The sequence below is a fragment of the Leptinotarsa decemlineata genome, unplaced genomic scaffold, assembly GCF_025532065.1.
Source record: "Leptinotarsa decemlineata unplaced genomic scaffold, Ldec_3_MD MMD2_tig00001064_RagTag_RagTag, whole genome shotgun sequence".
NCBI lineage: Eukaryota > Metazoa > Arthropoda > Insecta > Coleoptera > Chrysomelidae > Leptinotarsa > Leptinotarsa decemlineata.
Window position 1 is genome coordinate 8,455,673 of NW_027412558.1, and position 26,783 is coordinate 8,482,455.

Here is a 26,783-nt window from a genome sequence, read left to right on the forward strand (position 1 = left end):
ACCGCATGGTTCTGATACAGATTCTGTGAAACATGTTCTTCCTTACGAATAAGTAGACAGTTGTCCTGAAAATCTTGGAAAGAAAATTGGATTAGATATTTTAGGAAACACTTGCTACATGAATAGCGTTTTACAAGTGTTGTTCAAGACGACGAATTTCAAGAAAGAGGTTTTAACGATGAACGAGAACGAGAATGTTTCCTACTCAAACAATTTTTCATGCAGCTGCAGTTTCGTAAGAATGTATCATCTTTCCCACTAATCGATTTCCTGGAGTCTTTGAAGTCCACTAGATACTCGTTAGGACAACAAGATGATTGCTCCGAATTCTTAGGGTTCTTGTTGAATACTCTTCGTGTCCAAAAAAGTAGCAGAATCAATACTCCTGGCCGCTCTGGATTTAATAATTCCGTATAGTCTATCTCGTCTTGTGTTTGTAGATCTTTTTCTGGAAAAATACGCACTTGTTTTGTAGTAAATATTCAAGAGGTAGCAAAAACGTATGAGATTTTCTGGAACTTCAACTAGCGTTTCCTAATACGACTGATATTCAGTCCGTCCAAACATGCACCAAACTAACTTACTATTATAACAAAACAAGTATATCTGAGGCACCAGTCAATCTAATAATAACACTGATGATCTTCAAACATGACTCAACCTCTGACGGAAGCAACAAACTCACGAAGTTTCGATATAGATGAACACTTCAATCTAGCAGACCACTATTATAATCTTCAAGCAGTCATTGTTCACTGTGGTTCTGGCATTAAATTTGGTCATTATTACGCATTGCTTAGAGACGAAACGGACTGGTTTAAGTTTGACGATAGTCGTGTCACGAAGTGTTCTGGTGATGTCTTGAATTTATTGGAGCCTCTGGAGACACCCTACATTTTGTTTTATGAGAGAGAGGACATTAGCAGATCAAGATCTTGGGATGATGTGGTGCTGCAGGTTTTTCCGGGTTTTCCTGCAGCTGAAATAGCAAATGCGCTACTGGAATCAATGAACTCGCCCTGGAGCACCAATAAATTTTTGTTGTCTCATAATTTCATGATTTGAATTACCTTCTTCTTTGATATATCCAAATTTATATTCATTCAAATTTTGTGTAAACCACTGAAATCATCAAAGAATTCTGGCAAGAATGAACATAGTCCAAGATGGTCCAAGCAACACACTACAACCGCTTCTTTTCTTAGACAAGCCTACTAAATGAAAGAAAGAAATTTTATTGACCTCAAATTACAATTTGTGTTAGATTCGAAAATATCTGCAATAACAAAATTTGCTTAGGTACGTCATACTGAAAATATAAAAAATATACATAGAGTACATAAAAAATCTCACAAAAGTTATGACACTATATATACATATACCCACATATACACACACATATAGGTACATATATTAGGTCCACTGACAATTGAATACCTCATCAATCTTATAGAAAGCTTGGGTGACAAGTGAACTTTTTACTTTGAACTTCAATTCTTTGATATGAAGGTCTTTCCACTCACTAGGCAAAGTGTTATATATTTTTATGGAAAGAAACTCCGTTTGTTTGGCTGTCTTTTGATAATGCATCTTCGGTAGCCTGATGATATCTTTGTGTTTTATATCATAATTATGAATCCTGGAGCCACTATTATATTTATTTTTATGTACAAACAATACTGCTTCTAGAATATACATGGAAGGTAATGTAAGTATGTTTAGTATGTCTAAAAACAAATAACACAACTTTCCAGATTGTACTATTTATTTACACAAAATATTAGTGCAAGTAACAGGTACATAAAATGAATTTCAATCGATTCCAAAAAGACTATCATCAATTTGAAATACAGTAGAAATATCTGTTTTTGTGACATAAAAAATAGTCAGTGCATAGTTGTTGAAATATACAAAAAAAGCATTCTGCAAATGAGGATTTCAATCATTTGGAATTACACATCTTTATTGAGTCAGCAAACATATTGCAAAAAGTTAGTTCTATATGTCATATTGAGTAACTTAAAAAGAATAAGTGGTATCGGCGAAGTCCAAAAAAAATTTTTTCTCATTATAAATGGACATTCATTCGCACATCGCAAAACACAATATTTTGGCAGTCATTGATTTGCTGTTCAAATGAATTTGTCAATAGACAAAAGTGTCATTGTTAATATCATATTCCTTACATTGTTAAAAAAAATCATACCTATCCAAAACCTCAACAAACGTTGGTTTCCAACAAGAATATTTTTTTCACACACTACAACTGTAACACACTTTTCTCGACGCGCTCTTCACTAACCTAGTTGGTATCTTCGAAAGATAGTTCGAACTTTATATCATATCCTGCTGACACCAACACAGTTGGTATAAGTGTTACAATTCTGAGGTGTGGAAAAAACTTATGCAATAAATTTACTCGACTCAAAACCAAACTTGATATCACCTGATATATCAACTATTCAACAGTTGATCGATACTATAATCAATTATTTCTCATTATGATTATAGTCTATACGAATTCAATCGCTAAATAAAAGACTAATGTACCGGGTCTGGGCCTCATCTAATGGATCTCGTAATTATACCACGCCGCCCATGCCATACAAGGAAACTGCAGACGTTCGGTAACTACTTAGTTTTCATGTCATTCGAACAGACTTCGTATATAATATACATTGACCAGTTATTTGATGAAAATTGATAACATTATCCACAATAATAATTATTGACTAGGAATTTTACTAAAGATGCGTTTCACAACATAGCAGTTTCTTCAGTTGAAGACATGCATTCAAAGATATTTTTTTAGAAAAGTTCAACACCCTGTATCTTGAAAACAATGTATCCTTTTTCATGAAATTAACTCCTGAACATGCCTATACATTTCTTCAACGCAATTAGGAAACACCCTGTATGTAGTCAGAACGTTGAAATTCACGTCAATTTTCGATCATCTTCAAAGTACGTGAACGTGGTATAATAAGCCATTTGTCCATTGAATTCCCTTTCGAATTTTCAAAATTTTTCTGTATCACATACACATATCACATGACTTCCCTTCCTGGCTGGATACATGAACCGTTACTGAATCTATCACGGATCTGAATTCATCCCTCTCATCAACAGAACGGTTTCAGCATCGCTCGAATCTGAATAATTCTGTCTCAAAACCACGGGGCAACACCAGTTGCTACAACGCCTGAACAACCCCATTCTAAAGATCATCTCCAACATGATAAATAACATGCACAGCACAAACAACCAAACGATCAGAGCTTCGATGTTGTTGACTCTACCCTCCAACTTCTTATTGGCCACCAGAATTTCTCCGTTCTGCAAGAAAACCTCCTTGGCGTAGTCCCGCTGAGTAGACATTACGGGCGTTGGAGTCGAAGACCTGGTGGAAGTAGAGTCGGTCGTTAAAGACTTCACGTAAGTCTTTCTAACAACGCTACAGTTCACGGAGTTCGACAGACTTATCCTGGAGTCTTTCAGATGATGCTTGACGATTTCCAAGTCCTCGCAAAACCAGTTGTTCTCGCTGATATCCAACAACTCCAGTTCTGGTAGATGTTTCCTCAAGCCTAACACGTTGAGTTGCCTGAGAGAGTTACCGCTGAGATTCAAGGTGTTCAAGTGTACGAAGCTGAAGCTATCGGTGGTGTCAAAACTGATCAGAAAGTTCTCAGCCAAATTCAATATTTTCAGACTGATAAGTCCCCTCCAATTCTCCGGACTCACCTCAAACAAGTAATTGTTATTCAATTCCAGAACCTCAAGAAAGCTGAGGTGAAAGAAAAGTCCGTCGTTGATATGCATTATCCTGTTGAAACCGAGATTCAACCTCTCCAACTTTTCCAGCGGTATGAAAGAGTACCTATCCAAGTTCGATATTTCGTTGTGGGCTAAATTCAAATCCCTCAATCCCTTGAGAGTGAAGAACGTCAATCCGCTCTCAGGAAAATCTCCCAGGTGATTGTGGCTCAAATTCAGTTTGATCAAATTCTCCAAATTCTCGAAAGAACCTTCCATCAAACGAGATATGTTGTTGAAGCTCAAGTCAAGTTCGTGGAGGCAATACAGACCGGCGAAAGCTCCGATATCGACGGTTTGGATTCCTTTATGGTCCAGAATGAGCTTGATGATGTAATCTGAATCGAAACTTATGAAGGAGTTTTTGGGAAGTGTGTCGATGGCTTTGAAATCAAAATTAACGACGTTTCCTTCATAACCCGGATGATGGAGCTTGAAACTGTTTTTTGAACCTTGATACTCGACTAGGGAATGGAAGGTTCGCGTTGGGGATTTGGAATCGAAGTAACATTCCGTTATGTTCGATGGATTCTGGGTGGCTCCAATTTTTAGCAGAAGTGGGAGAAAAAATAGGTAGATCATCTGAAAACACAAAAGGTTAGTACTTTTTTTTTAGGAAAAAATGAGAATTTTTTTTCATGGAAAAAAATGAGGATATTTTCTAAAATTATTTGTTTTTACACATAGCTGTACATTGGAGGTGGAAAATAAATTGTGAAATGATTACGAACTTATTTTTCGGTATTAGGAGTGATAAAAGCAAAAAGACGATCAAAAATAGTTATTTTTACAATAACTTTACCATGCTGAACGTCATGTTGGCATTTCTTTTTCCCTGTTTTGCGGCCCTTTAATGCGGTTTTACGATTTTCTTTCAACTCCAGTATACTATTTCAAGTTACTGACGAACAAAAAATTATTGAGAAAAGAAAATTGAAGAATCAATATTTTTCGTCAATTGACGTACTTTTTATCATTTTTTCAAATGCAATTTTTCACTTAATTCATTTCGAAAATCTTAATAGAAAGTCTTATTTTACGAACTTTAACATTGAAGTGTACCTTTTGTACTACAAAAAATACTATATGGTTTATTTTTCTGTGCCAGTGAAAGTAGTTATTGTCACTTACAATACAGTTCACTTTGCCGGCCCATAAAAATGAACCACAGTATAGTATTTCCAATACCAATTGGAACAGCACAGAGAAGGAATTCCCGCCTCGACATAGGCGTCGGCATATTATTTTTCAGTGGTAGTTTTTCAGTTACTTATTCTTACAATCATAGCAATTGATCACTCCATGAAAAAGTTATCTCAACTGAATTTTTCTACCATGGGCAATTATGAAAAACTTCGAAATTAAAGGTAGTTGATTTCCGAGTCGAAAACTCTAAAATACAATGAAAACACAAATAATCACACCGAATTCTCGTCAAACATATATTTAGGAAATAATAGAGGCCAACAAAATTGCTAGAAAAATCAAAATTCTTCTTCGCTATATTCGGATGAGGTGGAATCATCATCGGATTTATGGAACTTTGCACATAATATTTGTTCTCTTCTTTTATAGCGTAGGTCACACAGTTCTTCCACACATCATTATTACCTACTTCATTCACCACTCGCCTTATATTGTCAAGCACTACACCATTCAAAGTCGGTGACTGATTACATTTCCGGAAGCTTTCTTTCAATTGGATTGAACACACAATAGTATGGAGACGAACGTAAGAGAATATGACCACGTGTTTCACACATCGAATCAATAATATAGGTACTCTTTTTTGAAATTACGTTGTTTTATGGTCTCCAGTAATACCTTTTTCGTTGGAATCTTTTCGGGTATTTCCATGTTATGATTTCGCATGAAATCAACAATATCTGCTTTTTTTGTGTTATTGTTTGGTATTGTAGTCAATAACCGAGAATGATACGAAGCGTTATCCATAACAATAACAGAGTTTGAAGGAATATTTGGGAGAAGCTGCTCACTGAACCAGGTTTCGAATAAAGCCGCAGTCATATCTTCGTTGTAATCAGCAGACGAATCTTTTATATTTTTGGCCGACAGAAGCAAAACGTTAGGTACGAAACCACTTTCACTCCCGGCATGAAAAATTGTAACACGTTTTCCCCTTGAAGAAGGTGTGTTCAAAGTACAATACTTGGTTTCGTCTACCCAGCCCCATATTTGACAACATCATGGGTGTCAAACCAAGTTTCGTCGAGGTAGATTATATGTCTGCTGGATTCTCGGTAGCTTTTCATTCGCCTCAAATATTCTTGTCGGAGTTGAACAATGCGTGTCGATTCCATTATGACCATCCGATTCTTCAATTTTTTATATTTGAAACCACAAGACAATAAGACACCTCGTAGAGTTCCTAAAGATTTGTAATTGTAATCGGGATAGTCGAGTAATTTATACCAAATCATTTCCAAGGTTGGTACTTCATTTTTTTGGTGTATACCATAAATTGTTCGCCGAATCAGATCTTTTGTAGCACCATCAGCGTTTGCGAATTTTTTATTCCTTTGTTTTCGTTTCATTGCATGGTCAATGACATCCCCTAGTTTAATGACTCGAAGAACGAGTCGAACGAGATAGTTTCGTTAACTCGCATATTCTATTCACAATAGCATTCTGTGAAGTGTGACAGTTTTCCTTCTTCAAGCATTCATGAATATTTGAAATTACTCGCTGAACTTGAACATGTATTTTCAAATTCCGGATCCCTGTCGATTGACACAGATTCCTCACCCGTAATGTTATCATTTGTTTCAAAAGGTCTCCAGAAAGCCATATTGATGAAAGTACAAAAATCGGTTTAAACGATGATATTAGAACCTTTGATGTAAAAGTTGAAAACTTTTTCTAGATATCAATTACCCTAACACCAAACTGATATTTTTGCACTCGACGCGCGTTTTGCTAACAAGGTTAGCATCTTCAGGAGAAGCAAATTGATACTGCATTTAAAGACAAGGATTAGCTGTTTATATACCTAAAGTTTTTTGGTCCGATGTGGACTTTGTTTGTTGAATGATGATTATCCTAATTGATTTTTCGGTAATTAACTAGTGGAACCACTACCTGCAAATTAATTTGTCCGCTTTTTAATGTATTGTTGACTAACCTTGTTAGAAAAACGCGCGTCGAGTGCAAAAATATCAGTTTGGTGTTAGGGAAATTGATCTCTAGAAAAAGTTTTCAAAAATCGGTTTTCAAAACCACTCACTACCTCACCTAACCCCACGAACACACGGCACTGATAAAGAAATATTGTGAAACGGATAAAAAATTAGTATTCAGCCAGTTCAGCTAGCCGAGCCTTTATTCCTCAACTACATTTGATAGCACTTTCCATTAAGACTTTCAAGATTATAATGAGGTAGAAAATGACATGTACTGACCTCAGTAGCTGAGGCCATTACATGATGATAGAGAAGAATAATATTTTTGAACTCCAATATTTTGAAAATAAAAGTTTGAAGTATTGTAAATTATATGGAACAAATCACAGTGGAAATGAAAGATGGTTCATCTAATTGTACCAACGGTACACAATTTAAGTTCCGTAGTATTTAAATTTACATAGGGCGCATGCGCGAAATGATTTGCGACAGATATACAAATGTAACGAAATATGAACCAGTGTAGCGGAATTTTGCTTTATCTTCAGCGACTTTATAGTTCATCCATTTGGCAACACTGGTGTGATGAGAAGTAGATCCCCTACATCAACAGAAGACGTTCAGGACAGTGGTTGAGTCAGCAGCAGCCGGCGCAGGTCAACAGAAGAGGTCATATCCAGCTCCACGACACCGCACGTCCGCACGTTTCGCAAATTACCGTTCGAAAATTGAACGAATTGGGCGTCGAAGTTCTGTCTCACCCACCATACTCCACAGACCTCTCGCCAGAACCAGGCAAAAACGGCCGACTTCATCGATCCCGAGCACATATTTTTATAGTGTCTGAATTAATCGACTCGTATTACGTTGGCAGTACACTGATTCAAATGGCACTCATTTCGATTAAATTGAATGGGACTGCAGACTGATAAAAACGGACAAAACTTTTGAAACAACCTAATAGTTGATTTCTCAACAACAAAAATGCTCGAATTTGAAAAACGCCTACACTATTAAAATTAAATATGAATTTTAAATATTAGATTTGACTGAATAGTTGACAAAAACTGATGTAAATAAATAAGTTGTGAATTCGATAATTATATCCAATTACAAGCTTTCATAAATTTAAGGACATGAATATTTCGAAATATTAATCTCTCCCAACTACCTACATAGTAGGATGTGGTAAACGTCTGTCGAAAAACAACTACTTCCCCGAATAATACCACGCTGGATATTGAATTATATTCGACAGACATATATGCAAGATAACTCATTGGAGGTTACTCTCGAAGATGTTTCTCATTCATCCAGCAGCAGGACCATGTTGAAATTATTCAAATAGATCACCTGCAGACCGCGGTTTCGAGGTATTACTTGTCGTCAGTACAGGAAAGATCCTACATAGACAGCAAAGTGTCTAAGGAGGATACCCAGCGGAGCAGGTACAAATTAAGTGCTCTGCTGTTTCATCATTTTCCAAACAGAAGCGACACACACTGTCTTCCCACGATCCGTGTCTCTGCATATGGTGATTCAAATGACAGTGACCTGTAAAAAGGCCTACATCCCTACTGTAGTCCAACAACTGTCCAACAAGGTTAAGTCTTCCTGTCTTCCTGTTAAGTCTTCCTATCGAGGATAGTCGTTTTTGGCAGTTTGCTACCAATTTAAATGTTGCTCGGCAGGAGACAAGATCTTCCAACGCCGCTTGACTGTTCGAGAATACTTTTATTGACTTGTGTATGAGGTTGGATTCTTCCAATATCTCCGCATATAATTAAATAGCGTAAATTTCCGATTGAAATACAGTCGCTTAGGTTCCTATGCAGGTTGATACCTCTGTCCTGGGTCTGTGACTGAAAACACCTGCATCGGAACCGGAAGATGCTTTTGACCACCTGTGAACCAACCTTCTCCCGGATAATCCAGTCCTCTTTACTCGGAAACAATACTTTATAAGGCAGTTCGTAGTTGACAGTTGGAGGCATAAAGTCAGAGGTCATTTCCAGCATGCTGCGACTTCCAGTCTCAACCAACAGTCTGTTGCACTCTGCATTAAATTGATTTATGCAATTGGCAATGTGCATAATTTAATATCCAGCGTGGTATTAGCCGGGGAAGTAGTTGTTTTTCGACAGTCATTTACCACACCCTACTGTGTAGGTAGTTGGGAGATATTGATATTTCGAAATATTTCCTTAAGAGCATGTATCTCTCCTCGATAATTTTCACTTTTGATTTCATAAATTAATTTTTTCAATAGTTTTTTCATTTTCGAATTTTTGTTTTATAATTTGACTGGAACAGTTTTGTTTTTTGTCTGAATAGAAGGATTGAGATTATCAGAACACTTTTTTCAGAAAATGCAGACATGCTCAAATGGATGTTATAAGCTCCCGTAAAAATGAAATCAATTCAACTCAATCTTCTCAACTTTCAAATGAGAATATTTTTCACGATATTTCCCTTCAAAATCCCAACGCATAAAAGTTGAAACAAATAATTTAAAATAAACTTTTACTTTTTGTTTATTCCACCCATATTGTTTCTCAAAATTTTGTGAAGTTGATCCAGTTTTGTATCAAAAACAACTGCAATACTGTTACATCTAGATTCAAAAGAGCGAGAAAAAGAGCTTCATTATTCTCGCTCTAGTTTTTCTATCATTCACCTTCAAATAGTTGTCATCGATCAATAAAACGTGTGAATGAATTTTTTTCATTCGCGAATAAGCAAACTTATCAATATACATTACTTGTCTCATTTTGAAATTTATGGGAATTATTGTACTCAAGGTGCACCGATATTTTCACTTTGCATTATTAATAATTCATTTCGTTCATTGCAAATGGCGAGTGCTTTCGGTAACCATTCAATTCATTGCCATGAATTTTTGAAATTCATCAATGACAATCATAGTCATTAAAATAACTTTTGGATGTTTCTTATTTACATAAAAGTATACTTTGCGTTGTAGTTTAGTTCATTATATGGCAATATGTGATAATGAAAGCATGTTGGGGGAAAACAAATACTTTTATATGAACGCCGAATATACGAAACACCCTTTTCTCTATTCCGTTTGTATTCTGAACATTCGTAATTTCGTAATGGAATCGAATCAGATATCATTCACAGGATTCCTTCACAATGTAATTAATTAAGTGAAATTTTACTTCTTTCATTAATTATATTGTGTAGGAATCCTGTGAATGATATCTGATTCGATTCCATTACGAATGTTTCGAATACAAAAATAATTATTATTATTGATTAACAAGGAATTTTGTCTTGACAGTTTTCTTTATATGCTTACAGTAACAAGTCAATCCGTCTTTATTCTAAGTAGAGATCAAAAATATTTCAACAGAAAACCAAATGGTAATGTGACTATAATATAGCAATAAAATAAAAAATAGTATCAAATGAGAAAGGTCAGCAGTAATAAATATAAACAACTACTTTTATATGAACATTGAATTATACAAAAAACACGTTTTCCTATTCAGTTTGTACTCCAAACATTCGTTATGGAATTGACTCGATATAATTCACAGGATTACTAAAAAATTAATCTCTCCTAAAAATAAACCCCTTTCAATAAATGTAGTAATCTTCCAAAGAAAAGAATGAAGCAAACAATTTCAAAAATTAACTCTTTACAAAGATGTGTAGATCATTTGGAAGATTCCCACATTTTTTGTAGAGAAGTGGAGAAGTAGAAGGCCAAAAACTTTCTTTCCCAAAAATTAATCTCTACTAAAAATATACCCTTTCATTTATAACAAGATTCCTGTGGCTGGGATTTAATCAAATAAGCGAATGTAAGGTTATTTACGTACTGTTATCGATGACATGAGTGCATTCAACCCAATCCATGACAAAAAGTCGTAATTATAACCGAATTGAGTGTTTTTTCTTATAATGTTATCCGTATTTGCTATTGAAGAGCCGAAAAGGCAATTGTCTCACGGCGAAACATCGGATGTCTAGCAGTGAGGATGACAGTGTTCTGTAAGTGAAATTTCACTTCTTTCATTAATTATATTGTGTAGGAATCCTGTGAATGGTATCTGATTCGATCCCATACGAATGTTTGGAATACAAACGCAATAGAGAGAAGTGTTTTTCGTATAATTCAGCGTTCATATAAAAGTATTCGTTTCGAAAGTATTTTTCTTTCGTGTAATTCAATGTTTATATGAAAATAGTTGTTTAGAGAGGGCTTTTTTTGGCCACATTTTTTGTATCAAAATGGAGAAGTAGAAGACCAAAAACGTTCTTACCCTATTTTGTTATATAATCTTGAGACTGTCATTATCTACTATGGTAGATACATAGTTAGGAACTGTTACCAAAAAATAGTTGTAGAAAGTTATAAGTAGATTTCTCGGTTCGCAAAATTAGTAAGCAACTCAAAATTTCAAGATTAAAATCTCCATATATCTCTTATTGAAGAAAATCATTCATACAGTTTCAAAATGAGGGTCAATTTTCGTTTTGAGGGCACCCGGCGATTTTGAAAAAATATTTGAGTGTACTTACGTATTTTGATGCGTATATTACGAATCCGAAAGAAAAAAGCGGCGCTCTCCCTTCTTTACAGAGTTACGGCCCTTCAAAGTTCAGAAAAGGACAACTTTTCAGCCTTCTTTTTCACAAAATAAATTATTTAAAAACACAAGCAATTATTCACTAGGTCACCTTTACACCTTATTTCTCCTTCTTTGACACTTTTCACTTCAATAATCAACATTTTTCTTATAAAAACTTAATGTAAAAACGAATGTTTCTCCTGGTGACATTCTTCTATTTCTAGGTTAGTTACTAGTGACATTTCAGAAAAAAACGGTTGGTATTTGCCGCCGCCTACTATTTCAAATTCGTAATACACCACCAAAAACCAATTTACGATCTAAAGAATGAACGTAAAAAACATTTGAATTACTTTAGGAATATTGACTGCATCAGTCGTACCAACCATGCCATTAACCTTAAAAACGTAAAATACAGAAATATGTAACCAAAAAGCAGCTCCGTACATTTTTCAACATTTTTATTGGAAAAATGTTGAATATTGAAGTGAAAAGTGTCAAAGGAGTAGGAATAAGGTGTAAAGGTGACTTAGTGAATAAATGCTTAAGTTTTTAAATAGTTCATTTTGTGAAAAAGAAGGCTGCAAAGTTGTCCTTTTCTGAACTTTGAAGGGCCGTAACTTTGTAAATAAGGGAGAGCCGCCGCTTTTTTCTTCCGGATTCGTAATCTACGCATCAAAATACGTAAGTACACTAAAAAATTTTTCAAAATCGTCGGGTGTCCTCAAAACGAAACTTTACCAAAATAAGTGTTTTCATTTGTAAGTTCTCTCGGAAGTATGGCAATAATTCCCCTCTTGTACTTTTGGAAAGTTACTTTTAAGATGCCTAACAACAGCTAAGGTGACCTGAAAAAGGTCAACAGATCAGTGTGAAGACATTAGTTATATGATTACACCCGTGATCAATTTACTACAGGCAATAGCCGGAAAAATTGTCGGCATCAACAAGAGACTTGAAAAATGTACAATCACCTTTACCTTGTACAGCTATGATTCCAAACTAAGTAACCAATACCATCACAACAAAATAAAACACAACGTACCTTTTATCGCTCCTCTTCACAGCTGCATTTCACTGAACTAATTTTAAAAACAACATGGCTGCCTGGTTTTGTTGACTACTTTATCGCCGATATTTCCTTATCAAAGTATGGTCATTGTGGAAACATCGGACATGCTACACAAAACATCCAGTCCTATTGTTTCAGATACTTGTATTGTTTTTGTCGGTGTTCTTGCTTCGCGGATGAAATTGTGAGAAAAAAATTAAAAAAAAAATCGATTAACACATACAGAAGATTGACGGGTGTGAAGTTATCCACATCCACAACGTACACTGAGAAAAAAATATCGCATTATTATTTTTTCCTTTACCGACTCTGCACTCCTACCATTTTTCAATATGATACGCTTATTGACTAAATTAGTAAAAGAACAGAACCGTCCTAGTTTATTAAACTGTCTGAAGGGGTGAAAATAGGGTGTAAATATTTAAAAAAAACGTAACATGAAAAATCGACTTTGTACACCTACAAAATTGAAATATGTTATTCCTGATGATCTACCCGACAGAAAAAACTTCACGTCATAGTTTTCCAGGCCGTCTGAGGGGGTGAAAATGGGGTGGAAAGTTGAAAAAATCATATATTTGATAATTGACTTTGTACACCTACAAGATTAAGATATGTCATTCTTGACACCCGATTTGACGAGAAAAACTCAACGTTATAGTTTTCCAGGCCGTCTGAGGGGGTGAAAATGGGGTGGAAACTTGAAAAAATCATATATTGAAAAATCGACTTTGTATACCTACAAGATTGAGGTATGTTATTCCAGATACCCGAATCGGGTATCTGGAATAACATACCTCATTTCCACCCCCTCAGACGGCCTGGAAAACTATAACGTGAAGTTTTTCTCGTCAATCTGGGTGTCAAGAATAACATACCTTAATCTTGTAGGTGTACAAAGTCAATTTTTCAATATATGATTTTTTCAAGATTCCACCCCATTTCCACCCCCTCAGACGGCCTGGAAGACTATAACGTGAAGTTTTTCTCGTCAAATCGGGTGTCAGCAATAACATATCTCAATCTCATAGATGTACAAAGTCAATTTTTAAATAAAAGATTTTTTGAAATTTCCACCCCCTTTTCACCCCTCATACGGCCTGGAAAACTATAACGTGAAGTTTTTCTCGTCAAATCGGGTATCTGGAATAACATACCTCAATCTTGTAGGTGTACAAAGTCAATTTTTAAATATATGATTTTTTCAAGATTCCACCCCATTTCCACCCCCTCAGACGGCCTGGAAAACTATAACGTGAAGTTTTTCTCGTCAAATCGGGTATCAGGAATAACATACCTCAATCTTGTAGGTGTACAAAGTCAATTTTTAAATATATAATTTTTTCAACTTTCCACCCCATTTTCACCCCCTCAAACGGCCTGGAAAACTATAACGTGAAGTTTTTCTCGTCAAATCGGGTGTCAGCAATAACATATCTCAATCTCATAGATGTACAAAGTCAATTTTTAAATATAAGATTTTTTGAAATTTCCACCCCCTTTTCACCCCTGATACGGCCTGGAAAACTATAACGTGAAGTTTTTCTCGTCAAATCGGGTATCAGGAATAACATACCTCAATCTTGTAGGTGTACAAAGTCAATTTTTAAATATATAATTTTTTCAAGATTCCACCCCATTTTCACCCCCTCAGACGGCCTGGAAAACTATAACGTGAAGTTTTTCTCATCAAACCGGGTGTCAAGAATAACATATCTCAATCTCATAGATGTACAAAGTCAATTTTTAAATATAAGATTTTTTGAAATTTCCACCCCCTTTTCACCCCTCATACGGCCTGGAAAACTATAACGTGAAGTTTTTCTCGTCAAATCGGGTATCAGGAATAACATACCTCAATCTTGTAGGTGTACAAAGTCAATTTTTAAATATATAATTTTTTCAAGATTCCACCCCATTTTCACCCCCTCAGACGGCCTGGAAAACTATAACGTGAAGTTTTTCTCGTCAAACCGGGTGTCAAGAATAACATACCTTAATCTTGTAGGTGTAAAAAGTCGATTTTTCAATATATGATTTTTTCAAGATTCCACCCCATTTCCACCCCCTCAGACGGCCTGGAAAACTATAACGTGAAGTTTTTCTCGTCAAATCGGGTGTCAGCAATAACATATCTCAATCTCATAGATGTACAAAGTCAATTTTTAAATATAAGATTTTTTGAAATTTCCACCCCCTTTTCACCCCTCATACGGCCTGGAAAACTATAACGTGAAGTTTTTCTCGTCAAACCGGGTGTCAAGAATAACATACCTTAATCTTGTAGATGTACAAAGTCGATTTTTCAATATATGATTTTTTCAAGATTCCACCCCATTTCCACCCCCTCAGACGGCCTGGAAAACTATAACGTGAAGTTTTTCTCGTCAAATCGGGTGTCAGCAATAACATATCTCAATCTCATAGATGTACAAAGACAATTTTTAAATATAAGATTTTTTCAAGTTTCCACCCCATTTTCACCCCCTCAGACGGCCTGGAAAACTATAACGTTGAGTTTTTCTCGTCAAATCGGGTGTCAAGAATGACATATCTTAATCTTGTAGGTGTACAAAGTCAATTATCAAATATATGATTTTTTCAACTTTCCACCCCATTTTCACCCCCTCAGACGGCCTGGAAAACTATGACGTGAAGTTTTTTCTGTCGGGTAGATCATCAGGAATAACATATTTCAATTTTGTAGGTGTACAAAGTCAATTTTTCATGTTACTTTTTTTTTAAATATTTACACCCTATTTTCACCCCTTCAGACAGTTTAATAAACTAGGACGGTTCTGTTTTTTTACTAATTTAGTCAATAAGCGTATCATATTGAAAAATGGTAGAAGTGCAGAGTCGGTAAAGGAAAAAATAATAATGCGATATTTTTTTCTCAGTGTACGTTGTGGATGTGGATAACTTCACACCCGTGAAGATTGTCCCAATGATGTTCGGGAAATTTATGAAAAGTCTACTATTTTCCAATACTTTTATTACTCAGAGTTTCATCAATTTGGAAATTGTGGCGTAACATGAAAGAGTACTCTTTCCGTACCAGAACATAAAAACTGTCTTTCGACGCGCGTTTCGCTGGCCAAGGGAGCCTTATCAGGAGATGACTGAGACAGAATATTTGTCGTGGTGCGGGAAAAGTGTTTTCAATAGATTCAGATATTATTTAGCATCATGAAGGTGACACCCCAAGATCATCTCTACATCTCGTCCTATAATTTTTTACACTGATGTTTTAGAAAGTTAAAAAAATTAAAAGATGATAATAAATATAAAAAATTGTTCAAATGTGTTTTACTCTATTCGTATTTATACAGGGTGTAACTAAATAAGTGTAAACCATTTAAGGAGGTGATTCCTCATCGAAAAAAAGATAGGATCTTTCATTGGAGCATCCCTTGTTAAGATACAGCCCCTCAAAGGGGGTACATAAAATTTGTTCAACAATTTTTTTCACAAGCACTAAAAAAGTGACACTATTGAAATTAACCTGACGTTTTGTACTACCAAAAAGACAGTTTCAAACGAAAAGAAGAGGTAATTTTATTTCTGTCTTATTCATTTAATAATTATTTTAAAATGTATTTATGTCTTGTGTTCTGTACAGCTATCTGTTAAGTGAACAAAGTTATTATTATTATTATTGCATTGTGTATTCTTTATGATACTTGACTTATTCATGATGAGCGTTAATTAGCCGTGCTAATTATGTTGAATGTTGAATATCCAAAAAAAGTGATGAATTCAAAAAAACGAGCAAGAAAACCACGTCAGTTTCCGTTTGAAACAGTTTATCTCGAAAACGGTTCAAAATAGAAATAATATTATCTGAACCAAGTTAATCTAAAATTGGATGTAGAGCTCAAAAATGTTGAAATATACAGGGTGTTCCATTTGAAAAATTTGAGTTCCACTCATTTTTTCATGAGATCAAAGTATCTGCATTTTTTGAAGACCCTGTATGAGGCAAATGAAAATATGACTCAGAGTGAAGATCCTCATAGTATCACTCCACTCCATTTCAAATTTGATCGTTTTAGTGCAAGAGAGTTCAAGATTATCAGCATTTATAAAAGTTTATGTTTGGTAAAAAAAATATCGAAATTAATTTATATCTTCTAAACTGTAATAGATAGGTATAGGGAAATAGTATATGAATTTATTGACAAAGTGATAATGAATCATAATATGATATTATATACGGGGTGTTCCATTTGAAAAATCAAAGAATCCGCTACTTTATAGTAGAAGCGACAACGCCGCTTCGTCTGAAATATTTTAGGCGTGTAGGTCATATTGACTTATGCATACTGTGGAATTTTCAGGTTGATCCGTTGAATAGTTTGCCAGAAACGGCTAATTAACGCTCATCATGAAAAGCCCTGTATATACACGCATTCTTAAATTGTTACAATTTTCACATTTCATAAATGTTCATAATATTTTGTATTTGGTCATTTTTTGTACATAATACCATTCATACATATATTTGAATTTTTATGAGAAACAAGTGCTTTGCACTTATCCTAAAATCACTTTATTCATTTATTCTATGTTATAACTTATTTGTATCTGTATTTGTATTTATCATTTGTGAATAAAGTTATACTATTATTATAAGTAAAATCTGTCTATCCGCACTCAAAAATATACGAAACAGACCTAATAATCTAATCAATAGTAACGAAGCCTACCATCAATCGAATTGAAACGAAGACCCGAACCCCAAAATGGTTACTTCTTGAGTAGCTAACCCCATGGAGATGTTGACAACACCCGGGGATGAGATATTTTTTAAGACAGGCTTAATTTTATAGAGAATATTTTTCAGCCAGACTATCTCTTTTGATGAATGATATTATGCTAATGGACTGATTCAACTCAACTCCGCAGTCCCAGTGCCGAATATAAATAAGCAATTTCACACGAATCCGACTGCTTACACTAACAATCAATCAGTTGACACAAAATAAAAATAACCATTCCAATTTGAGCACAGGCTCATTTAAAACTATAACAAAACATTTTCCTTGGCCACGTTCTGTTTCCGAAAATAACCCCGTCTATTGTCAACGCCTAAAAATAGCATCGAAGAAGCATGTGAAAACAATCGACCTAAACCCCGCATCGATTGTCGTTTGTCACAATTAACGCACCAACAATTTCATCAAACAGTCGGTGCTACCAACATGCCAATGAGTCGGTTTGCGTCACAGCATTCTCTTGACCTTTTTTTGCGACGATGATGAATGGTTATGCCGAATGCATCCCAAGTACCACATTAAAGCAAGCGTTTTGCATAATGAACACTGATACGAGGAATAGATGAAAGTCGATTAGGTTTTACAATCTGATCCTTTTCATGAATCGCGATTGAATAGCTGGCACTTTGTGCCATTTCCTTTGTGACCTTTTCGATCACCAGATTCTATAAAGCCTACAAAGCAGAACTGCATCCTGTCTAAGATCGCTTAGACAGGATGGGTTTTGGATTAAGATATTTGATACTCGTAATGTTAGAGTTGGCAGCAGATCGATTACTAGGAGTTATTGTCTCCAAGTGCAACGAACAATGTACCACAGTTTGCCAACCAGGAATGATCCCTGGTGAAATAGAGATCTTGCACGGATAAGAACAACCTACAGGAACCTTCAAAAGTGTAAGATCACGTGTAACGGATCAATTAAAAGAGTCCCCAACTGAATACAACAAAGTCATCAGAAAATCTAATAGAGATTCGTGGAGAAGGCAATACGAAAAAGTCGAACCGACTGAATTATATACCAAACTCTGTAAGATTCTTTCGATGGGACCTCAGCAAGGTTATACGAAGATTATAAATTTGCGCAGGTCCCACTAACATTAAATTGCCGCAGGTCCCAATAATACCCGGGAAGTACACACAAATAGGTGGAAAAACCCTTAAGAAAGCTTTTTCTGGTGCACTTCCCCAGATAAAAAATAACCATTATTTGATACCGAAGTCCTGGACATGAAATCTTTGGGGCCAAATGGGATTCATCCAGTAATTATTGGAAAAAGACCAGAACCTCTACTTCAAAAATAGTATATAATACTCAGATCAATCTTGGCTCTGGGATACCTGGATACCTACAAAAAATATGGAGACTGATTAGGACAGCGCCTCTTTTCTGAAACGTGGAAAAATAGAACGTGACTTGGCTAATGCCTTGATACCAATTAATCTCATGTCTCATTAGAAAAACTACTTGACTAACAGATTACTGCATCAAGTCCAGTTTGATAGATTTATCGGTGGAAACATTGGACAATTGGGCTGAAACCAGACACGATGTATTGGCTCCACCCAAAGGTGGTTAAATCCAAGTTATATTCTTCTTTGGTTTGGTGGCCAAAGATGAAACATGCGAAGTGCAAGGTTCGATTTCCTAGGGACTAACTCAAACGTGGCATCAAGGCAGGTCTGAGAACGCCTTGAAGAACTGAAGAAACTAGCGGACCGGAACAAATTGAATCTTATACTGCGTGCCGGGAATCTCAGGAATCAAGACAACGAAACAGCTGATGAGTGTACTACATACGGATATAATCAATTCCATATAATGATATGTTGGCTCTGAACCCGCCGTGTGGGTACCAATAAATACTGTATGAGACCAGGTGAGGAAATATATTAATAACACAAAGAAGAAAATCTTCTCGAGGCGCACACTGGAAAACCTGTGTGACTGCCTTAATTAAGAACACCAGCGATATTTCTTGAATAATTTCAGGGATGCTCACTGGACACGTTTCATTTCGAGGACATCTAAACAAAAAAAACGGTATTACCGTGGAATGGAATCAAAGAGGATGCAATTTTGCCAGGATCACCCTGGGCGACCCTGGGAAGCTGGCGCCGAAGATATATCTCGCGATGACCAGGGAAAATCTACGCTTAACAGTAGGATTTCTGACTGGCCACTGTCTGCTCCATAATATGGAGCTATTGGACACACCTCTATGCAGGATGTGTGAACAGGAAGATGAAACTGTCAGGCATGTCCTATGCGAGTGTCCGGAGTTATCGTCAATAAGAGAGTGTGTGTCCGGCGAGTCTTAGCCTACACATGCCGATATAAAGGAGATGTCTCCTAGTGACCTGTCCACCTTCCTGGAAAGGACAGGATGGACGATGACCTAGGAGGACAACTCCTTGGGAGGATGTTCAGTGGGTCACATGTGGCCAATGTTCTGTGGGCCTACACTCACCCTCCCTACTCTACAGATACAGAGATACGGTGAACTTATCTGCTAGCAATACAACAAAGAGACATATACTGTTTGTAATTAGAGAAAGTGAGCAACTCATATACATCCCAAATTATGCCCAGAAGAATATAAGAAGCTTTCAACACAGAACTTATACAAACTAGTGCAGAAAACAAGATTGTTGAATTGGGTGTCACGAAAAGATGAGAGGAAAAACGCAAGCTCATGATGCTGCAGTGTGATGGTCCCAAGTGGCAAAAATAACAACTTCAAAAAAGTTTATAGAGTCAGGATTCAAAATATTGCAAATATGAAAGCAAGTTATAATCAAATTTTCATTTGGCTACGTTTACATGGTATCCTAAAGGATGATTTATAACAACCGATGTTCCTAAAACCAAATTTAGTTCTTGGGTAAACACCATGTTCATCGAAAGTTACCAAACCGGTTTATCAACGCTAAAAATTTCGAAAAGAGGATAAGCGTTATAAAACCGGTTTTATTGAGTGGTGTTGATACCTACTTTAAACTGTGTAATAATGCAGTTATTTTATTTTAAAATAATAGCAAACTAGACTGCCTGCTTGACTTGATAACAATAACTCAAGCGGTGGATGAAAACGGAAGGGAAACTATTTAAGTTGATTACATGGTCGTGTGAACATAATCTGTTATTCGATGCGAGATAAGTAAAATGAGGAACAAAATATATTAATTAACGGCTCTGATATCATCCAGTTAAATGATTCTTCTGATAGTTTATGGCTGCAGGGAACTTTTTCGAACAAAACTACTATTCACTACCACGACCAAAGTTTTTATCTTCAAAAATAACATCAAGGATAACAGCATTGGGGTCAACATGTAAATGTATTATTTTTAATTTGTTCACAAATACGTTCAAGTCAAAACACTTTTTCTCTTGGTTCTCTGAGACGTTTCAAATTGAATTGAATGGGTATAAAGTTTTAACCACATCCACAAAAATATTAAATTATTAATTTAAAGAATTTTTATACATATCATCTCTGGCTTGGTGAAATACGTGGAATGTATCAGTTTTCCAGGTCGTCTGAATGGGTGAAAATATTTCAATTTTAATTAATTTGCAGTGATATGATGTTTTCAATTTCCACCCCCTTAGAAAACTTCATTTCCTAAAGGCACCAACTTGGTTTATGAAACGCGTGTTGAGAAGAATATTGCATTTCTGATAAATGTAAAAAGTGATTGTTTTCGAAAGTATACGGATAATGAATTTGAAAATTCAACTCAATTCTTCAAGATTTGTACAAAAAACAAAATATATGTCCAACAGAAGCCGAAACTCTCATCTTCGAAGTATGACTGTCAATAATTGTGACATTTGGTGTGAACAGCTCGTAGGAATTCCTTTTTTTTTCAATTATCTATAACTATCGCTTACCGTTGATATGAAGCAGTCCAAAATAGGTGTGTTTCTTGACTCAACATCGTTGGGTACATCGACGTTAGACACTAAAGAAGTTTTCTCATCCTGTAAAAAGATTTGTTAGCATTAGTTAAACTAAGTATTCTATTATTTTTTATGAAATAAAATCCGAAATCATCTCCACATCTTTAACAATTTTAATACAACCTAGCGGTGTAATGGTAGGGAAATGTGAAAGAGAAATGGGATGACTTGATGCCATCTTGATTTAGTGTAATGAGTATTGATTTTCTTGATGACTCGTTGTTGACTGATGTCTAAACGGACACATATTTGGTGGTGAGTTGCTTGGTATCTAAAGCGGTTAATCAAAACTTTACAAAATCCACAATTCCACCACTAACACAAGCGGATGGTTCAATTGCAACAGCAGCCATAGAAAAAGCAAATCTTCTAGCTGAACAATTTGCGTTCCACTCCGCAGTCGATTTTCTTGGAAAGGCAATACCCACCATTCCCACACTAGAAGCCACAATACCGGAAATTAATTTTCGACAACGTCTAGTCAGGCGAATTTTGAAACAGCTCCAATATCATCAACAAGGCGTCTGGTCCTGATGAAGTGCCCGTCATCGTACTTAAAATGTGCGCAAATAAACTCGCACCAATCCATATCCTCAAATATTTGGAAGGCTTTAACATTTTGAGCGATCATCAGTATGACTTTCAGAAACAAATATCAAGAGGCGACCTTCTATCGCATGTCACCCTTAGTTGGAATAACGCAATTTCGAAACATGGAGATATGGAGGGTTTGCTAGCCATCGCAAACTTCGATGCTATGGATTGTCGGATCAATTTTGTATGTAGCTCTCCAGCTTCCTGAAAGAAGGTTCCCTGCAAGTGGCCGTCGATGAGTATCTGTCTAATACTTTTACCATCAACGCTGCTGTTCCCCAGAGATCCATATTGTCTCCAACCCTCTTTTTATAAACGACTTTTTGGAAAATATATAGAATCCAAATATAATGTTTTGTTGACGACAGCACACTTGTTCCTTTCGCAAAGGCACCACCCTTGGAACGCCTTAAGAATATTCCTGTAGTGCTTGTGTTTTGTCCTTGAAAAAATCAGGCATTCGCTATTGAACCAAATGTCCAGAAAAGTGATTTTTCTTCTTGACAAGACCTTTCTGTAGTGCTTAACTGGCATGTTGTCAACGCTATACAGAGTCTATACTACTCAAAAATGTTATTATTGAAGGGTGTTTGTGAAGTGACAATGGGGAATGTTCCTCAATTTGGGTTATTACAGCAAATGCAAGTTTTAACAAAATAAAGTTTAGTTTAATTCATGAGTTTTTCAAATTCACTTCGAAAAGTATTCAAATTGATGTTTCAAATGTTGGGTTTAAATTTTTAAAGGGATTTGTTTCTAATTCACATATTGGCAACAGCGCCTATATCGAGTGGAAATAATTTATACGTACCTAGATATTTTACTTTAAAAAAGGAAAATTATCTTTATAAATCAACAATTAAGGCAAAATATAAATTATAGTTCAATACCACCTCCATAAGCTACATAAATAACAGTTGTTTTGTTATTTGTTTATATAGGAAATTGGTTAGGTGTACAAAATGTCATATGTCACAGAATGTGTCGAAACTCGGAACAAAAGTAATCAGAACAGCACGCCTCTGAAATATGTCATCTTTGTTTGTCTCATACAGGTAACAGATTCATTGTCCTTTATTAGCTATAACCGATGTTGCCAAATGGTAAAATAGATACAAATCTCTTTAAATGTTGAATGCATTATTTAATTCCTCTTTTTTAAGTATTTAAATAATTTTTCAAAGAAAAAGGTTGAAATGATAAGTTTAAAATGCGTTGTTTTAGAGCTCTTATGAAAACTACTTGATTTTCGTCAGGAGGAACATTCCCCATTGGTATACAAGTCAACACTCAACATCAATTGGATGTCCTGAAATTATTACATTCGGTTCTACCAAATTTATCGTTTAAATTTATGATGCCTGGATTTTTCTGAAAATAAATTCTACTTGGTTATTGCCACCCCAACCGAATAATTCGTTAAGATAAACAAAGACAAGTATGCTGTCGTTTAATCTTCGCCAATAGGTCATTTATGTAAAATAAAAAAATTGCATGAAAGATTCAAAAATTTGCCTGAAACCGGTGCTATTTTAAGATCATTGGGTGAAATATCTTCACCCTTGTTAAGCCGACTGAACCACATTGGATCTTTACAATCATTTCTAGTCCACAATTTTAGGCCAATTTTCTACTTACTCTATTCCAGAATTTTTGCTTTTCATTCATTAGTGAATGCCATTCTTTTAGACTCCTATGGGAATTTTTCATGTCTATGATGTTTTACGTAAAGTTGGTCAGAACCAAATCGAAATCCTCAAATTTTTTAAAATTTTGAATTTGCAATAATTTTAGGTTCCTTCATTACCCTATTGATCAATATTTTGCTTCCCGTTTGAATTAAATATTTGGGTGACTACCTCTGGCACACATGGCAGAAGCGGTAATAATTTTTTGGAAACATTCTTCGTATGTGGGGGAGATAAAAATATATTAAGAATTTTAGGCCCATTTCAGGTTAAAAATAAATTGATGGATGTAGCCGTTACTACGTGGTAGGAAATCGTCCTATAGGACGAAACTGCAGTAACGTTAGTTACATCATTTCAGGTTCCTATTCCCCCTATAGTTAATTTCCCATGTGTGGTTTTGAAAAATCAATGGTTTCTACTAACTTTACAGTAAAACTGGCATAACCAAAACGAAATTTTTGTAAATTTTTGCTACTTTTTAGTACTGTATTGAACAATTTTTTTGCTCCCCGTTAGAAATCAAAATTTCATTGATTGCATAATTTCCTGAAGACGCCAAGTTGGTTGGTGAAACGTACATTGAGAAGAGTATTGCAGTTCTGGTGTTTGGGAACAGTGCTTGTTTCGAAATTATCATCAGCTTTCATCAATTCCAGGAAAATTCAGAATTAATGTTTGAATCATTGAAACGCTATATTGATGAATATGCTCGACATTTTTGTCAATTTTTTTTCAACAAAAATCGTAAAAGTTAATCCCCAAATTGAATGTTGTTAAGTCTAATGCTGCCTAACAACTAGGTCATTGATAACATTTCTTTTTCCTAGTTTCCACACAATTTTTTTAATTGATTTTGTTCTTTAAAGGGCACTTCGAACTTCTCTTCTAAATTGCATATATGTTTACTCTTTTCCCAATGGACCTTATAATATTCTCAGTTTGGATCTTGTCTCAGTCAAGATAGGAAGTATTAAAAAGGCTGTGAAAATATTTTAATAAACATTTCTATACGAGAAGTTTGCTTAAAAAAGAAAATCTTTGAAAGTTGTACGTTGCGGTGTAGTTTAATATAATGAATGATACATATTCCAAATAGAATATAATCAATTTTCTTTCAGATTCAGTTCAAATATTTGGAAGTGTTCATCCGTTCCTGAACAACGACAATTCGGAGAATATCAACACAACAACTAACAATAACATGAATTGGAGTTCAAATATTACACTCATAAATGCAAAATCAATCAAAGAAAGTGTGGAAAGTCCATTGCTCTTTCTGAATTTAAGAAAGTACCAGCAATAATGTTTACAACATACAACATAACCCCAAAATCTCTCTTACCTCAGCCAAGGCGTTAATATAAAATGAAGACGAGTATGTTTGCGGTGGAAAATTCGTAGTAGAGTCCGACATAATCACTGACACAATTATGCACACTTTCACCGGCAATCAGACCGAGTTTTCTCGAAAAAACAACGCGAAATAGTTTTTCAGCTGAAACACGACTTCATCTTGACACTTCGAAGAATTTCTGTGCGTTTGTTTTGTTTGCTGCGATTGCGTCTATCGAGAGCTTTCGATATTCAAACACGCAAGTCCCGATGCACTGGGATATGCGACAGTTGATTGAATAAGGCCGGCCGCACACTGACAATTTTCTTCATGGAACTTTTTATTCACAAAAATATTTTCTGAAGGAGTTGCAAGGTGTGTAGTTTTAAGGAGGGATCAGTTTTTAAAGAAAAAAGCTTTTTGGCTTTTTATCTCCCCATTTTTATAAAAATTTGTAAGTCGTCACTAGACTCGCCCGACAGATGTGAAACATTGAAATTATTTTGTACAATAAATATGCATAAAAAACACATTACGACAGGAAGTAAATATGGCATAATGTAAAAATAAAATATTACGAATTTTTTCCAGTTATTATTTTGTATAAGAATGAAATTAAAAGTAAATTATAATTAATTTTGAAATATTATATGTTATGAAAAATGGGTAAGTTTTAATCTACCCAGAGATCTACTCTCAGGGTACATTATAACTTACCCTTGAGACAGACCAAATATATGGGGGCTCAATGATGCACACTCTAATTATAAAATATAATTAACTCACTGATGACTTGATAGTGTGTCGTACGTCCCGGCGCAGTTTTCTCAATGAACCTATAATATAAATAAGAAAGTTCAATAGCATAATTAAAATATAACCAGACTAACCTAATCTCTAAGCTAACCTTTGATTACAAGTACTAATATTAAATTGATATTATATTGAGTTGCTAAACCTAGCCTAACCTCAATATAATATTAACTCAATATTGGTACTAGTCATTAGAGGTTTGATTAGAAGAAAATAAGAAAATACATTGATAGGTGATTGTGAAAAAGAATCAAAGTACTGTTAGTTTACTAGGTTTTCATTTGGCTTACGTTAGGTTCACTAGATTTCAAATGTCTTTCTCGATAATTATCCAAATAAACCTGTTTTAACCTGTGTTTCATAGCTGTCGTCATCCAAATAAAGTGGATTTTGAAAACTGGAACTGTTTAGGGTTTTAAGGGAGGTCCTAAGGCGAAAATTTTGAAGTTGCTTCCTAGGTTTGACAAGCTGTACTTGGGCCTGTTCGACCTCCTCGCATTACCCACTTCGTGAACTTCTCTCAGATTTTTCTCAGGATTTTGTTAGGGACATTTTGTATTGATCCCGGAAACCTGATTGCCTTGTCCTTTTGAGGCCTTTTTAGTCTGTTGACTCATCTGTGTCAGATCTTTATTGCACAAGGAAACATTCCAGTTTGATCTATGGTTGATTGATGCTGTTGATTTTCTGTTCAAATTTTGATTTTTCGTCTATTTTCAGCTTATACTATATGATGTTGATCGATTTTCTGCCAATTTTTCTCTACGAATTCAAATTGAACCAAAGGGCAGCCGAATCAGCCCAAAAAATCAACCAGGCATTTGGCAAAGATAGTGTTAATGAAAGCAATGTTTGAAGTTGGTTCACGAAATTCCGTTCCACGTTCTTCGAAGATGAGCCTCGAAGTGGTGGAGCTATAGTAAACCAGGACAAGAATTGGAGGACCCTAGTGGAGACTGACCCATCACAAATAATACG

General features: G+C 35.3%; 2 protein-coding genes across 4 annotated transcripts in view; both read right to left on the reverse strand.

The window, feature by feature from the left end:
* The window catches only part of IP3K1 (inositol-trisphosphate 3-kinase-like protein), a 225,561-nt gene extending 200,362 nt beyond the window's left edge, over positions 1–25,199 (reverse strand). For both annotated transcript variants that reach the window (XM_074175618.1, XM_074175617.1), the window contains exons 1-2: positions 25,002–25,199; positions 21,306–21,395 (exon numbers count right to left, since the gene is read on the reverse strand). In XM_074175618.1, coding sequence (XP_074031719.1) covers positions 21,306–21,395; positions 25,002–25,073 — 162 coding nt within the window. In that variant the 5' untranslated portion in view covers positions 25,074–25,199. The remainder of the gene's footprint in view (positions 1–21,305; positions 21,396–25,001) is intronic.
* LOC111512115 (uncharacterized) lies at positions 1,748–12,761 on the reverse strand. 2 transcript variants are annotated; one of them, XM_023168210.2, is made up of 2 exons: positions 12,603–12,761; positions 1,748–4,398 (listed from the first exon to the last, which is right to left on the reverse strand). In XM_023168210.2, exon 2 carries the CDS (start codon positions 4,396–4,398, stop codon positions 3,097–3,099), a length of 1,302 nt encoding a protein of 433 aa, XP_023023978.2. In that variant the 5' UTR covers positions 12,603–12,761; the 3' UTR covers positions 1,748–3,096. The 2 variants fall into 2 exon arrangements, with proteins under 2 accessions (XP_023023978.2, XP_074031721.1); XM_074175620.1 differs by lacking the exon at positions 12,603–12,761 and adding an exon at positions 12,538–12,581.
* Positions 25,200–26,783: the final 1,584 nt, after the last annotated feature.